The 16,606-nt window shown below is 35.5% G+C and overlaps 1 protein-coding gene across 1 annotated transcript in view; it reads left to right on the top strand.

The window, feature by feature from the left end:
* The window catches only part of LOC131150597 (thiosulfate/3-mercaptopyruvate sulfurtransferase 1, mitochondrial), a 52,553-nt gene that overhangs the window by 18,017 nt on the left and 17,930 nt on the right, over window positions 1–16,606 (top strand). Inside the window, exons 3-6 of the mRNA XM_058101419.1 lie at window positions 13,935–13,994; window positions 14,137–14,199; window positions 15,546–15,670; window positions 15,780–15,942. Of these exons, the coding sequence (XP_057957402.1) occupies window positions 13,935–13,994; window positions 14,137–14,199; window positions 15,546–15,670; window positions 15,780–15,942 (411 nt within the window). The remainder of the gene's footprint in view (window positions 1–13,934; window positions 13,995–14,136; window positions 14,200–15,545; window positions 15,671–15,779; window positions 15,943–16,606) is intronic.

The raw sequence follows: 16,606 nt of genomic DNA on the forward strand, positions 1-16,606 counted from the left end.
AAGGGTTATTGGCATTATGTAGGAGTTTGATTTGGTTATTAGGGAGTGTAGTTTGAGGGACCTTCCGTCAATGCTAATTTTACATGGTCAGTGGGGGGAGCTAGGGAGGTGGCTAGTAGAATTGACAAATTTTGTGTACAAACTAGTGGGAGGAAGTGTTTCCCGATCTTTCCCAATCCTATTGGAATCAAAGAAGGTACTGTGGCGTCCTACTCCTTTTAGGTTCGAAAATATGTGGTTGGAACATGGCTCCTTCCAGACTTTGGTGAGGAATTCTTGGTTTGAGGTTGTGGAAAGGGGTTGGGAGGGGTTTAGATTTATGAAGAAGTTGGATAGGTTGAAAGTAAAGCCAAAAGAATGGAATAAGGAGGTGTTTGGAGATATCAACATTACAAAGACTACCATTTTAGGTGAATGGGAAGAGATTGATAGGAAGGAAGGAAGCATTACTCTTTCAAGGGAGGAGGAGGTTAGAAGGGTTTCTTTGAAGAATGAGTTGGAAGATATGATTTTCAAGGAAATGAAAAATTGGAGGCAGAAGACGAAGTTTAAAGGGGTAAGAAAGGGCGATTGTAATTCTATATTTTTTCATAGCCAGTGGAAAATTGAGAAAGAATTTAATTAGGGAGTTGGAGGTGGACTTGGGGGGGGGGGGTGATTATCTCGGATACCTCCTGGATTGCATTTGTGATCATTGATTTATATCACAACTTGTTTTTTGAGGAGGATGTGAGTAGACTGGTGGTGGAAGGGTTGGAACGGGATCCTGTATCTAATGACAAGATAACTTGATTAGAGAGACTTTTTGAGGAAGAGGAAGTTAGATATACAATTTTAGTAATGGAGAGGGATATAGCTCCTGGGCTAGATGGTTTTAGTTTAGTTTTTTATCAAGATTGTTGGCTGGTAGTGAAAAATGACTCGATGATGGTTTCCAATGAATTTTATGGGAATGGGTTTTTAAGTAAGAGTATTAATTCGACCTTCATTACTTTGGTGCCAAAGAAAAGTTGGTCGATTAAGATTTCTAGTTATAGGCCTATTAGTTTAGTATCCGGTGTATATAAAATAATCACCAAAGTACTAGCTTATGGTTGAGTGGGGTGTTTGACAAGACTATTTCTAAGGCCCAAAGTGCTTTGTTTGGGGGAGGGGGGAGAGACAAATTGTGGATGCCATTTTGGTTACAAATGAAGTTTGAGGACATTAGGAGGAAGAAGAAGGGCTTCTTTTTTAAGATGGATTTTGAAAAGGCTTATGACAAAGTGAGTTGCAGTTTTCTGGATAAGATTTTTATGATGAAGGGGTTTGGAGAGAGATGACAAAGATGGATGAATGGCTGTATTTCAAATGTGTTTTACTTGATGATAGTAAATGATGAACCTAAATCTTGGTTTAGGGCCATGAGGGGATTAGACCAGGGGATCCTCTTTCCTCTTTTTCGTTTGTTTTAGTGGCGGATGTTTTGAGTAGGTTGGTTGATAGGGCGGTGGATAGAGGTTTAGTGAAAGGTTTGGAAGTGGGGAGGGAGGAGATTATGGTCTCTCACCTTCAATTTGCTGACAATACCATCTTTTTCTTAGAGGATCACGGGCTGCTTTTTTTACTATTAGGGGGCCTTCTCCATATTTTTGAAAGGATTTCAGGGCTTAAGATTAATATGGGGAAGAGTGGTATCGTGACAATTAATGTGCTTACAAATCGTGCTAGAGAGTTATCTTTGGAAATTGGGTGTGTCGAGTTGGAGTGGCTGTTATCCTATGTAGTAGTTCTTTTGGGGGTAATCCTAGGTCAATTAGATTTTGAGACTTGGTAGTTGAGAGAGTGTCAAAGCGTCTTGATGGGTGGAAGGGAGCTTTTTTCTCCTTGGGAGCTAGGATTACTCTAATCCAAGCTTGTCTTTCTAGTATCTTGTTGTATTTTCTTTCTATTTTAAAAATTCTAGTGGGTGTTGCGAGTAAGCTTGAGAGAATCATGAGAGATTTTTCTTTGGTCAGAGGTAGGGGATTTTAGGGATCATTTGGTGAGTTGGGAGGTAGTTTGTAGGTCTAAATAGGAGCGCAGTTTGGGTCTTGAAAATTGTGTCTAAAAACATGACTCTCTTGGACAAATGGCTTTGGCAGCTCCCTTTAAAAGATTCTTCTTTGTGGCATAAATTTATGAAAGGCAAGTTTGGAATTGACCAGAATGGGTGGGATACCAATTCGGGTTCTAGATGTTCTTCAGAAAATCTGTGGAAAGCTATTTTTCAGATTTACCCTCTTTTTATTCCCCATACTAAATTTGTGTCAAGTAAGGGGTGTAATATTCATTTTTAGAATGACCTTTGGTTGTGGAATATTGGCTTGTCTACCTATTTTGCTTGCCTATTTCGATTGAGCTCAGGATAAATGAGCCCATTTTCTCTTTACTTGTTTATCTAAATGGTCCTTTACCTTCTTGGAATTCCATTTTAGGAGATCCCTGAACGACAGGGATACAAATTATTTATCTTTATTATTGGTCCTATTGAATAATTGTCAGGTATCTGTGGAAGCTGATAGCTGATCTTGGTTGTTGGATCCCTCGGGGGCCTATTCTTGCAAATCTTTTTGTGAATTCTTGGTTAGCACCAACTTTTCCTTCCCACTCTACAAAACTATTTGTAAGGCCAATTTTCCCCCTAAAATAAAAGCGTTTGTTTGGTTGGTTGTTTTTAATAGGATATATACTAATAACTTGCTGTAGATTAGGAGGCCTTTAAAGGTTCTCTCTCTAGATATATGTGTGCTTTGTTTTACCTGCTCAGAATCTGCTTTAAATCTTTTTTTTTGCATTGTAATTTTGCATGGAAGGCTTGGAACAAGTTATTCAGTTATTTTGGAGAAAATTGGGTTTGTCTAGGGACAGTGGAGGAGTTTTTGGCAATATTTTTTGTTGGGTTTGGTAGGAAGAAGGAAGGAAAAGCATTATGGATTAGTGCTTTATTTGCAGTATTTTGAATTTGTGGAAGGAATGAAACCCACGTATGTTTTTAGGGAAGAAATTAGCATTTTTTTTGCTGTGGGAGAAGATCCATTTTCTGGTATGTTTGTGGTGCTTGGGAATGGTAATTTCAATGGGATATGCTTCTCAGATATTCAACTGGATTGGCATTCCCTGTGGACTTCTTAGGCTGTGCTGATTTCCTTGGGCTGTTTTTTTACACTTTTTGGTTTTGTTATTTTTTTTTTCCTTGGGATTTCCCATTCTTTGTTAAGGAGATGCCTCTTCTCCTAATTGTACATTTTTATTCTATCTAATGAATTTATTTTTCTATAAAAAAAAGGAAAAAAATATTTCTAGCGCCATGTGGCAGAACTTAGACAATGTGATGATGCCACCCTCAAATTTTTTTTTTTTTTGGTATCATTTTGGCCTTGTAGTTATTTTAATGTAGTGCCATTTGGGCAATTCAATTCCCCAAGTTGACTTGGTTTGAACACCAGTTGCAAAAGATCCACTCATACACACCATTACAACTCTTCACTCCTACCCACCTGATTGGCTATCCCATTCTTAACTAAACAATGACAACAAGAACCAAGCCTTAAGTCGCTTTAGGTGGGGTCGACTACTTGAATCCCTTTCCACTAATTCACACAATCAAGGGCATTTTCCTCCGACACCTTGAGAGCTATTAAATCCTTCCTCACTATCTTATTCCAAATGACTTTAGGTCTTCCCCTACCCCTTCTACAATTTGTAGCAATAACTAGCTCAGTCCTCATTGGTGTACTATTTGGCTTGTGATTTAGGTGCTTAAACCATCTAAAGTTGCCTCTCCCTTATCATTCTATCGGTGCGCTGTGTAACTTATCGCAAATATGTTTGTTTCCTTGATTTATCCTTTAATGTTATACTATTTATCCACCTTATAATTTGCGTTTTGACAACTTTTACTTTTTGTTTATGTTGTTTCTTAGTTGCCCAATATTCTGATCCATACAGCATAGCTAGTCTTATAGCCATTTAATAGAACTTTCTTTTTAATTTTAAGGGTATTCTACAATCACACAGCATGCCAGAAGCACTTATTCATTTTACCCAACTTGCTTTCACTTATGTATTACATCCTCTTCAATTTCTCTTTTAGCTTGCATGATAGATCCAAGGTATTGAAATCTACTAGTGCAATTAATTTCATTACCATCTAGTTTAATATTTTCTCCAATATTTCTCTTACCATAGTTGAAATTATATTTCATATATTATGTCTTATTTCTTACTTGTCCTAAACCTCTAGACTCAAAAGTTTCTATCCATAACTCTAAGTTAGAGTCTACTTCTCTCCTACTTTCATCACTTAGAACAATATCATCTGAAGCAATATACACCATAGGATCTCGTTTTGGATACGCCTAGTGAGTTCATTAGCGACGAAAGTGAGAAGAGAAGGGTTCAACGCAGATCCTTGATGTACACCTATTGTGATTGGAAATTCTCTAGACTCTTCACTTGCAGTCCTAACCCTAGTGGCTACACTATCATACACATCTATAATGACATCAATATACCTACTGCGAAATCCTTTTTTTTTTTCCTAAAACCCACCATAGAACTTCCCTAGGTACGTTATCATAAACTTTCTCTGTGTCAATAAAAACCATATTCAAGTTCTTCTTTTCTTTTAAGTTTTCCATTAATCTTATTAATTGATAGATCACTTTTGTAGTTGATCTCTCAAGCTTAAAACCAAATTGATTCTCTAAGACCCCCATATTTGAGCTTGATCTTTGTTCAATTACCACCTGCCACAGTTTCATTGTATGACTTATAAGTTTAATTTCAAGACAGCTATTACAAATTTGATTATCACCTTTGTTTTTGTATGTAGGTATTAACGTGCTTTTCCTCCATTTGCCTGCCATTTTCTTGGTTTTTAATATTGCTTTGAATAAATTAGTTAACCATATACTTCTACTACCCTCTAGGCATTTCTAAACTTTAGTTGGGATGTTATTCAGTTCTAAAGATTTCCCATTGTACATTTTTTGAAGCCATCTTCAATTCAATGGCACTAATTTTGCAATTAAATCTTAGTTTTTTAGCCTTTTCCTCATTTGCCACTTCTATGTTTAAGCCTCCAGTTTAGTTTTCATTAAACAACTTACTAAAGTAGCTTTCCCACCTCTTTTTTTTGTCTTCTTCTTTAACAAAGACATTATCATCTTCATTTTTATACATTTTACATTACCTAAGTCCCTCTAGCTCTAGCAAGTTTATATCTCTTTCCTCCTCTTTTATATCTAGTCTAGCATATAAATTATCATAAGCTCTATGTTTAGCTTCACTAATGGTCTTCTTTGCATTTTTTTTTTTTTTTTTGCCTCTTTATAGTTTTTGAAGTTTTCTAGGTTTATACAATTTTGCTTTGTTTTCTACCAACTTTTTTTACTAGCTGAGAATCTTCCTCTAGATTCACCTAAAATCTCTTTTGTTATCTTTCTGATATAGCTAGCCATCCTACTCCAGGAGTCTCATTGTCCAATCTCCTTCTTTGATAATTTCTTTCTTAAATTTTACTATAGTTTCACCCTTCAGATTCCACCACCTAGTTCTCCTGCATTGATTTATGCTTCTCTTTCAAAGGATTTCAGTATGCAGCAAATATTAGTCATTCAGCGCACAGCATGACATATTGCATTTCAATTTTAGGCACGATAGCCAATCGGGGCTATACTCAACAGGTATGCAATAGGGGATCAATAAAAGGATGACACAACTCACAATACCAATGAGTGAGTGCAAAATGAAAAACTCCCCCCAAGTCATGCAAATTTCCTAGTTTATGGACCATCATCAAAATATGAGAAGTTCAAATACAAGGATAATGTTTTACCATTTGGGTCCGAGTGAAAGTGCATAACCCAGAGATTTGTACCAAATGATGTCCATGAAATAGTCCCTTCTAGGACAACATAATGTGTACATGTTTTAATTTATAGCCTTTTGGATTTGACATATACTAACCTATTTAATTATCTAGCAACCTAGGAGATAAACATTAAGGCTGCACGTTTTTCAGTTTAGCCCATATGATTTAAAATTCAACATGCACTAGCTAACTATTTAACTATTTTGCATGCATTATAAAAATAATCATAAAGTTCATCTAGCATGCATTTTATCATCATTTATTCTAGTACACGATTTCATTTTTGAGAAAAGTTCTACCGAAATTTCGACAGCATGCCGTCTGTAAATTGTACATTTTCTTATTTTTCCATGTACCAGAAACCTGATAGATTCATGCAAACAATTCAAAATAATCTGCATCATGTAGATACAATTCAGATTGAGCATGCGAGAACTTATATCCACTACCAACCTACAATTCACATCACTGCATCAGTTATGCAAGAGGCATTCAATACAAACATGCATTTAGTAGTGCAAACAATAGTTCATAAAAAATAAACTATCCATTAAATAATATATTCACTTTTACAAGCAATGGGCAGCATGGTTCGAAATCGCGGTCGCGGGTAACGTCGCATAACGGTCGCAGTTCGCAAGAGACATGGGTGTTACGTAATGAGAAGCGGGCGTAACGGTCGTGAATTTTTTTCACGCATGCACAACCGTGCCAAAATCGAAAAATAAGCATGAAATCCATTAATACATGATTTTTAATGAATTTTGAAGGCTTTCATTCAACCTACAAATGCTTTTTAATAGACATTATGATTTTTATATTAATTTTAGTGCGCTGTTTACAAAAAAAGGCTTATTTTTTTATGGTCTACAAATTCCAATAGTAATTAGTTAAAATCAGAATTATTAAGTTATCAATTTTTACTTTATTTGATAACTAAAAACAAAAAATAGATCATGTAAAGATTTATTTTACCTAATTTTAAATTCAAGGTCAAAATGATGTTTTAAAACTTAAAAAATATTAATAAACAAGAAATATGTGATGGAACTAGATTTTCATAATTACCATTCAAAATATATAAGACAATTAAAATATTTATAAATTAAGAAAATTTTATTTTACGTAATTATTATTGATTTCTAATTTTTTACTCTATTAAATTACTTTTTTTTTAATTCAATTTAACAAACATAATTTACAACAAAATATAATTTAAAAAAAGAAAAACATAATGAAAAGTTTAAGACTTAGTGCTGTGGGTGTTGACTGTTGAGTGAATTTTTAAAGCTTGTCTCATACGCTGGGGAGTCTGAGTGAGACCGAGAGAGGGGAGGGGACTCGGAGAAGCCTCGAAGCATCGAAGGAGCAAAAGCTGCGAAGCACGATCACGAACGGCCGTTGAGCGATGACTTCAAGCTTTGAAGCCGAAATCAAAGGGTCGGCTGGTGGCGAGTGCAATGACTGGCAGAGGAAGCTGCCGACAAGCTATCGGCGACTCGTAGAGGCGGCGGAGCTGCTGCAGACCTATCGTCCGTGAGTCTTGGTGCCCCTCCCAGCTGCTGCAACTGCAAGTCTGCAATTCCTGAGACTTGGAAGGCTGAGAAGATGAGTAGATTTGCTCACTCTCAGGCTTCGAAGAGGTGAAGCCTTCTTATTGCTTCGGCCAACAAAATTTCAAGGTAAGTTTTTTACTTTCCAGTTTGCTCTTTGAATGTTAGAGTTGGATTGTTAGATTGAATGGCAGATGGGTAGTTGGGAGAGGGGGAAAGCAGCGCTGCAGCAGAAAGCCTTTAGGGATTCAGATTCTTGCAAGCTGTCGGCCATGTAACGGTGCGTAACGGACTGTTACGAAGTGTAACGTTGGGGTAACGGCCGTTACGGGCCGTTACGTCTCCGTAACGGTCGTTAAGCCTGTGAATTTTTTCCAAACGGCATTATCGGCCCATATTGGTATCGGAGCCTTCGATTTCCGTTATGTATCAGCCGTTATGCTACTTAACGGCCGTTATTTCAAACCATGATGGGCAGTGGCATTCAGCTCAACTAAATATATTATTTCAAAAATATAGTCCATCCATCAAGTATAATAAATTTTTGAGCATTTAGAGTAGTGATTATAATTTACTATCCATTAAAGAGTTTAAACGTTCCATAATATATGGACAGTGATTTGCAGTTTAGAAATAAATACTCTGCTCCCCCTTAGTCATGTAGGCAAGGAATTATATATTCAATTATCAATACTTGGCATGGCTAATATTTTCTAATATGGGGATGAGCTTATAAATTCCTTGAATTTAATTTATCATTTAAGCTAAATTATGAGTTTAGGATTATACATTGCATAGCATAAGATCAATTTCCTAAAACTTCTTACTATGTGATGGACAAAGATATGCTATATTTGTGATATTCATACAAGCATATATAGCAAAAAATAATTATTTCCACTGATAAAACTCCTTTGGCCATTTAAAGGGGATTCACTAAATCATGCTATAGCCAATATTTTCAGACTTTAACCAATCATAATGATATGTATATGTATTAAGCTTTGATTGGATATTATCAATTTAAAAACACATGTTGGCATGCTTCTCTTATGGTTCTTACTATGATAATAGTGTATATTGAAGTTTAGAATTTTAAGCGTAAAACACTATTTAAGCATTTAACACAATATAACCTCTTATATATTATATTCTTAAAACCTTATGAGTATAAAAGGAATTCTTTTAAAGTACACCTCATAAGATGGTATGCAATTATAAATAAGTTTTCATGATTCAAATAAAATTCAACTCAGTATAAACATCATGAATCATGTCATGAAATAATCAATAAAAATAGAAGGAGGCTAGATATACCTTTCCATGTTACTCCTTCTTAAGCGTTTGAGTTCTGGTGTTTACTCTCTTTCGGTTTCTATATACCTCATGGTTCCCCAAAATCCTTAGGACTACTATAAAACATAAGCTTTGCGGGAATATTAGTAGTCAAGGCACAATACAATATGCATGACACTCAAATGATATGCATTAAAATAATGTCATGCAAATTCAAATCATTTTTAGGTTTGGGAAACATGCGTTTTAAAATCATTTTTCTATCGGATATGATTTCCTGTACGAAGCACATTCCAAAACCTCTAATCAATTGATTTTACGACAACATTTTCAATAAACAAATAGTAAAATCTATACAGTGAAAACAATGGAGGATTTGCAAAGTGCTGATTCTCAAAACTGGGATACATCGAAAAGTTGAGCTGTTGCGATCTTTAGCATAAGCAATTAAGCCTTTTGCAATGAGGCTCTGATACCAATTGTTGGAATTGACGTGATCCCAAGAGGGCGGGTGAATTGGGTTTTAAAACTTTTCGACTAATTTAAACGTTTTGCCGATTCACCACATATCATATCCCATTATAATTATGGTCGTGTATATAATATGATTAAGTTATAAGTGTGAACATACATGTGCAGCATATCTCATTGAAATAAAGGTGTGCATGCAAATAATTAGAACTATGAATAAGCAATCATACAAGTGTGGAAATTAAAGTACAGTAATTAAATGAGATAGAGAGAGAACGACACAATATTTGTTATCGAGGTTCGGCCAAACCAGCTTACGTCCTTGCCTTGGGCATATCCTCCAAGGATTGCACGATCCGTGCTTACTTAAACGGGCGGACCAGAAGCCGTTGTAACCTTTCCTTACGGGATAAGGTAAACCACAGCTCAATTACAAGGTTGAGCCCAACTTGTCTTACTTACGGGGCTGAGACTCCCCAGTTCAATTTTCAAGCTGAATCGAACCGGTCTCACTTACGGGGCTGAGATTCCCCAGTTCAATTCTGAGCTGAACCCAACCGATACAATAAAAACATTTTTGTACATATTACATGCTGCAAACAATAAGCTAAGATGTACACATTTAAGCTCATAAAATATATTCACTCTCTAATGATATGCATTATGCTCAGTAGAGTAAGGGTGCTATCAAATAATTTGGCACAAATAAAATATATATGAAAAATGAGTATTATTGTTCTCCTATAAATATTTTTGCAAGTAAAGAATATTTGGAGAATCTAGGAATTTAAGCTCAAGAAAATATTTGTACTGTATATAATTTTCTCCCAAAAAATATTTATCAAAGAAATAACCGAGAGAAAACCTAAGCAATACTCTCAAAAATAATTTTCAGGAAATAAATAACAAGTGAAAGCATATGCAAATAAAATGCCATAAATAAAATATTCTCTTCAAAAATGATTTTGAAATAAAAGCATGAAAGAGAGTTGGAGAGATTTGTATAAAAGATTTTGCTCCAAAAGAAAGATTTTGACAATAAAAAACATTTTGGGGGAACTTTGATTAACAATGGATTAAAGAGAAAATTTGGGTTAATCAAAGTTACTAATTTGGAGTTATGAGGGGGTATTTATAGATTTTCCGAAAATTATGACCGTTGGGGACACGCTCGGTATTTTGGAAAAGTTTAATTAAAAGTTAATGACGTTTTAGCCCTTTAAAAAATTTCCAGCCTAAGAGTTTCGGCTGATTGTGTTTTAAGTTCGGTCGATTATATTGATAAGTACAGTCGATTGAGACACTTCTGAACTACAGATATAGTCGACTGAATTAAGGCGATTTTGAAATCGTTCGAGGTTCGATTAACTATATTTGAAATTTAGTCTGCTATTTATATGGTTCGGTCAACTCAATCATAAATGAACTGAACATTCGGTCAGCTAAACCGTTGGGCGTCAGACACATGCTAGTTCGGTCGATTGTGTAAGATACGTTCAAAAACGTTCGGTCGACTGAACCTTGGTCAAACTGTTGACCCCTGAATGGTTCGGTCGACTGAGCTGGTTATATCTAGCTGGGTTCGGTTGATTGACTTTCAATTATTATTTTTAGGTCCTGATTTTGAGTATAGTTTACCCCTGTTTGCATAGAGGGGATTTGTGCAAGTGATGTGTAGGGGCCTAGGGTCGATTTAAGGTCATTTGAGCTAACTCAAAAAATCCGGCGTCGGTCGACCGAATGTGAATCCCTAAGATCAATCTATGGTCTTGAGCATATAATCCTATCATGCATGATGCAGTCATTACAGACCACAAATTACAAACCAAACTGAATTGAATGCGAGAAATAAAAGTTGTCTTCAATCTTCATTCCTTTTGCTTCTTCAAGAGCCATCTTAGACTTGAACTTTATGGACTGTATGACTTCCTTGTGTTCCTACCCTTAGTGCATGCAAAGGATGATCCTGCTCAAATGACTCAGTGCATAGGTAAGATACTTTGTATTTGTCATAATCAAAATGAGATAGGATTCAAAAAGTCAACAGTTGTGTAGTCAAGCTTTCAATTGGGATAACTTTACAATCCTTACATGATAAATGATCTCCCCTCCTAGCAAGAAAAAATCCGTTCGCTTTTATTTTGTCCTCCCTTAAAGGTTATAAAGTGTTATGCTCTCTTCTTAAAGCAAGTATTCTATTTGGCTATACCATTCATGCTTGCTAGCAAAAAATGTTATTAAGACTTGCCCTTTGTTTCTAGTTAGAGTGTTTGGGACTTGGTGGATGCCATAGCTACCATAGCTGTTGGTGGGTTTATGGGATGATGAACTGCTAGTGACACCCTTCCTTGGTGGTTTGTGCAAGAGAGATGCTGGAGATGAGAATATGGTGGACAGCTCCAGGGATGGTGCCCTTGGTTTTGCATGAATGATAGTGAGATTTTGGTGGGAAGAAACAATTTCATGGTGGTGTCAAGGAGAAAGGGCTTTTAGGGTGTTATTTTTAGGTGATGGCTTCATGGTAGGAGGGGGGGGGGGTGGTGAGCAAAAGTTCAGTTGGGATTTTGGGATCAGGAGATGGTGGCCATGACTGAGGGTTACTGTTGAAGAAGGGAGTGGGGTTTATCTATGGGTTTGATGTCATGTTCGGTTTTTACTTGGTGTAGGAATTATTTAGAGCTTGAAAACGGCTGAAAATTTATTTTTTATTTTTATTTTTGGAAAAAACCTATGGATTGTAACTTAATTTGTTTTCCAGTTCTAACGTAGCTTGTCTTGCATGTTAAATTCATGTGAGGAAAATGATTAACAATATTGATAATTCATGAGTTTTCCTGCCTATTGCAATTCCAATTAACAAAATGGCACGAAATGAGCCTGAAGAAGAAATGTTTATATGTTAGGGTGGCAAGTTGGCAGCTACTGATTTTGTGTCATCTCTCTCCTCTCTTCATCTTTCCACAACTTGCCACATCACGGAAATCCCATTGTTGTAAATACCCTAGACCACCATAGGTAACATGACTTATTTACTGTCTTAATAAAAGCTTGAACAGTCAGCTATATTGCTTTGGGAGTCACCACATGACTACAACAGTTACCCTTTGCGGATCATATATTAGTCGTGTCCTAGGCCACCCCTCACCAGAGGTGTTTCCCCTTTTCTACCTTCCTTTTCTTTGTTTTGTTTCTAAATTTTCTTTTGCAGAGTGTAGACTCCAAAGAGATGGTTGAAGGAGCTTCAATGGGGAAATTAATATAGAAATGAATTGATCATAGTAAAATAGAGAAAGGGAGAGAGAGAAATATAAATATGCAAAAAAGAGGGGAAGGCTTTAATTGTCACTGAGAGGGGTTGGTAGGGTAGTTTGAACAAAGAAGGACAAGAATATCAAAACATATCTCCACTGACTTCATGTTACTGGTGGGGGGGTTAGTCGGATTTTTGAGAAGTCAAGGAATTCATTGTCTTTCAATATGAGTTAGGAGAGGTCAGTTATTTTTCCTTTTATATTAATAATAAATTTGAAGGTTTACCTCCATTTTAATACGGAACATTATGTTTTAAATGATACTTATTTCAATATATAGAAGCTCATTGCACTAAAATACTTTGTAATATTGTACAAATTGTTGGCTTTCTAACCTTTTGACTCAAATTTTTTTTGAAAGAACATATTATGCAGTTGGACAAGTTTAAGTGCCTTTATATTATCTCATTACATAGGACAATTTGATTCATATTAATGATTCAAGCTTGAGTTACAAACTCCCACGTTTGCAAAAGATCTCCTTTAATGGCATTCTTCAAGTGCTTTGAAATATTGAGGAAAAGGTAATTAAAAATTGAGTTTTTAGCAAACAACTTACTTTAATTTAGGGAGACGGATAAATGGTGTTAGATTTTGAGCATCACTGCAAATTTTTATTAGAGGAGACGTAAGAAATCAGAAGCCCTTAAAAGTTGCTTTCACTTAACCTTGATCTACCTACAAAACATTGCATTATTGAATGGGAAAACAAAATTTCAGTTTGCTTTTGGTACAGTACTGCCAAAAAAGAGTTGAATCCTCACATGTATTGCTTATCATGTGTCATGAATTTTTTAAGTGCAATGCTTTACTCTCTAATTGTATCATATTGTTGTCATGCGCTTACTGGAACCAATGCTGACAGCTTCAGCAGACATCATTCTGTATGATACTTGTGGAGATCAAATGTTTTAGTTGACAACGCCCATTGTCTTTGTGGAGTATGGTTTTAATACGGTCCTAAAAAACATTACTATGTATTTCATACTAAAGTGTGTGTACTGAGTGCAACTAACTTTGAGCTTCCATTGAGTTCACCTTGGGGCAAAGCTTTAACCTAGCTCATCGGACTCATTCAAGCTGGGCCTGTTAGATTTTAAGACAAGTCCAACTTTAGATTCCTTTGTGCTTATTGTACTGCAAAATCTGTGGTCTATTTTCTGGGTTCTGTCGGATCCATGGTTTCAAATCAGCCTACAATATTAAGCAAGTGGATATCTGAACTTTGTATGGTTGTTTTGCTTAGGGTAGTTACCTTCTTTAGTCCTTTTGAAACATAAATTAGAAGAAAGTTCTGTTAAACTTCATGATTTTATTTAAGTAGGATGGTATTATGCTCATTTTCTTAGATTCTACATGTTGGTTGCTATTGTTTTATTTATTCATTTAATAATTTCTTCCTGCCAGGTGTTGGATGCATCGTGGTACATGCCAGATGAGCAGAGGAATCCACTTCAAGAGTACCAGGTGTTGATTCTGACTTTGGTGGAGCACAATTATCTTATCACCTGGAACTCTAGTTTTATGGATTACTAAAGTTGATATCAATTTAGAAGGGCTTTAAATTATATGTCAGATTGTGTTCATGTCCGGGGGTAATGTTGAACAGGTTGCCCACATTCCTGGCGCCCTTTTCTTTGACGTGGATGGGATATCAGATCGAACTGCAAATGTGAGATGGTTTCACCTAAATTAATGCTTCTTTTTCTTATGACTATGCATTGAATTTCACATTTTCTAACATTTTAGTGCAGGCACGCAAAGAAGCTAGCTTATCTCTTATATAATGGTTTACATGTCAAAATACCTCAAGTCTTTGGCTTTATTGTAATTGTTCTTCTTGTATCAACATTTGCCTGTTTCTTTCTAGCACATCAATAACAAGAACCAAAATTTCGATTTCAATGGAAATTTCAAGGGTCTCTAGTTACAGAAATTTAGACAGAAATTTTTATTTTGGTTTAAAGAAACACCAGAAACTCATATAATTGATTATGGAAATTATTAATGAAACTTTGGGAAATATTAAATAGAAGATTGTGAATAATTTAGAGACAAAATAGAAGACCACAAATTGAGCTGGCTTTTCTTTAGTTTTTATTTTAAATCCTTGAAATCTCAGCCAAAATTTCCCACATTTGCATAATTGTGGCCAATATTTCAGAAATTTTGCAAAAAAAAAATTGTACCTTGATTTCTTGTTGAACCCTCCTGAAATCCAAAATTAAAGACAATGGTCAGGAAAAATATGGATAAATGTAGTCGTACATTAAGCAATTAATTTTCAAACTAGTTGAAACTGTTCCAAATATACATCTGTTTTGACAGTTATATATCTTAATACCAATGTTTTGTTGCAAACGTGGAGACCTAATAAAGCTATTAATCCAGATATGTGCTTCATGTGCTCTAAGTCAAATGAAACCGCTGATCACTTGTTCCTCCACTGTCTGGCTTTGAATATTTTTGTTTTCACCTGTAGATGATGTGTTGCTCCCCTTGAAGGTTGATTCTTTCTTGATGATGCATTACAGAGGCTTTGGGTGAAGTAAGGAAGGGCTAGTATCATGGAGATGAGCTCTATTTGCTCTCTTTTAGATGCTTTGGACTGAAAGGAATACTAGGTTTTTTAATGGCAAAGCTACTTGCTCTGGCCTTCTTGGGGATAGAGTTGTTTTCCTTGCTTCCTTTTGCGTTTGTTTGTTTTTTTTGGGGACTGTTATTGTCAGTTCTTCAGAGGGACGGGAGGAGTGCTTTATTTTATTTTTAGTTTTATTTATTTTTTCTGTTTTTTTAGGAGGATCTCTTATCCCCCACCTCTTGTTCTTATATATCTACACATATATTTGTTTTGAATTTTACCCCTTCTCTTTTTGGATAAGATCAAGCTGTTTAACGTACATTATGCTTATCTTTCTTTATTTGCAACATGCGGGAGATTACAATATCATGTTCCTTTTTTTTTTTTTTTCTATTGGTTCCTCTGGGTATTCTAAATAGTTCAATGATTCATTTCAGTTGCCACATATGTTGCCATCAGAGGAAGCTTTTGCTGCTGCTGTTACTGCTCTTGGTATTGAGAACAAAGATGGAGTTGTGGTTTATGATGGAAAGGGAATTTTTAGTGCAGCTCGTGTTTGGTGGTAGGCGCTATGGCTGATATTGAGGGTTAAATTTCACTGAAATTGATATGTATATCTCTGTGATTATGTACATGAACTTATTTCTTAATTTTGTTTATAAATTGAGAAGGATGTTCCGAGTTTTTGGGCATGACAGAGTATGGGTGTTAGATGGAGGCTTGCCAAGATGGCGTGCTTCAGGCTTTGACGTAGAATCTAGTGCTTCAAGTGATGCTATTTTGAAAGCTAGTGCTGCTAGTGAGGCAATAGAGAAAGTATATTCGGGACAGGCAGTAAGTTAATAAATTACGTCTCATTTGATTTATGGAATATGAATATCCTGTTGAAACATCTAAGCAGTTAGATTCTATTCATCTTCAAGGCATTCTATCAATTCACACTTTTGGAATATTTAGACCATAATGTTTTTTCTTCCTTTTTTTTCAACTTTTTTTTTTTTCCCAAGGTTAGGAAAAATTGCTGTATCTTGAAAGCTTTTAATATTTCTATTTAGGCGCAAAGAGCTACTTTGTGGCCTGTAATTGTGGCCTTAATTTTATGAGAATCATGAAAAATGCTTTCATTTGTTGTGTGATTCAACTATTCAAGAGAAACATAACACTTCTGCAGAATTATGTTCTTAGTCTAAACTAATGTTTTCTAAGTTAATATATTATAACTTAATTTTTTCCCATTTGTGTCATTGGACCAATGATTGGAGCTTTCAGACAATTTGTTGGCTTTCAAGTACTGGTGACTAATCCTTTTTTTTCTTTTGGGGGGGGGGGCTCTTTTGGTTCTCATTCCTTGAAATTAGAAACCGCAAGATTTCTAGAAAGATTCTTTGTCTCTCAAAATACATGCCGTTACATCATCATTAAGGAATTCTTATAGTCTTGCTGCTGAAGTAAATGTTGGATATCCCTCGTATTTGTTTTTTTGGCTCATGTTGGTGAT

Source organism: Malania oleifera, chromosome 3 (genome assembly GCF_029873635.1).
Source record: "Malania oleifera isolate guangnan ecotype guangnan chromosome 3, ASM2987363v1, whole genome shotgun sequence".
Classification (NCBI taxonomy): Eukaryota; Viridiplantae; Streptophyta; class Magnoliopsida; order Santalales; family Ximeniaceae; genus Malania; species Malania oleifera.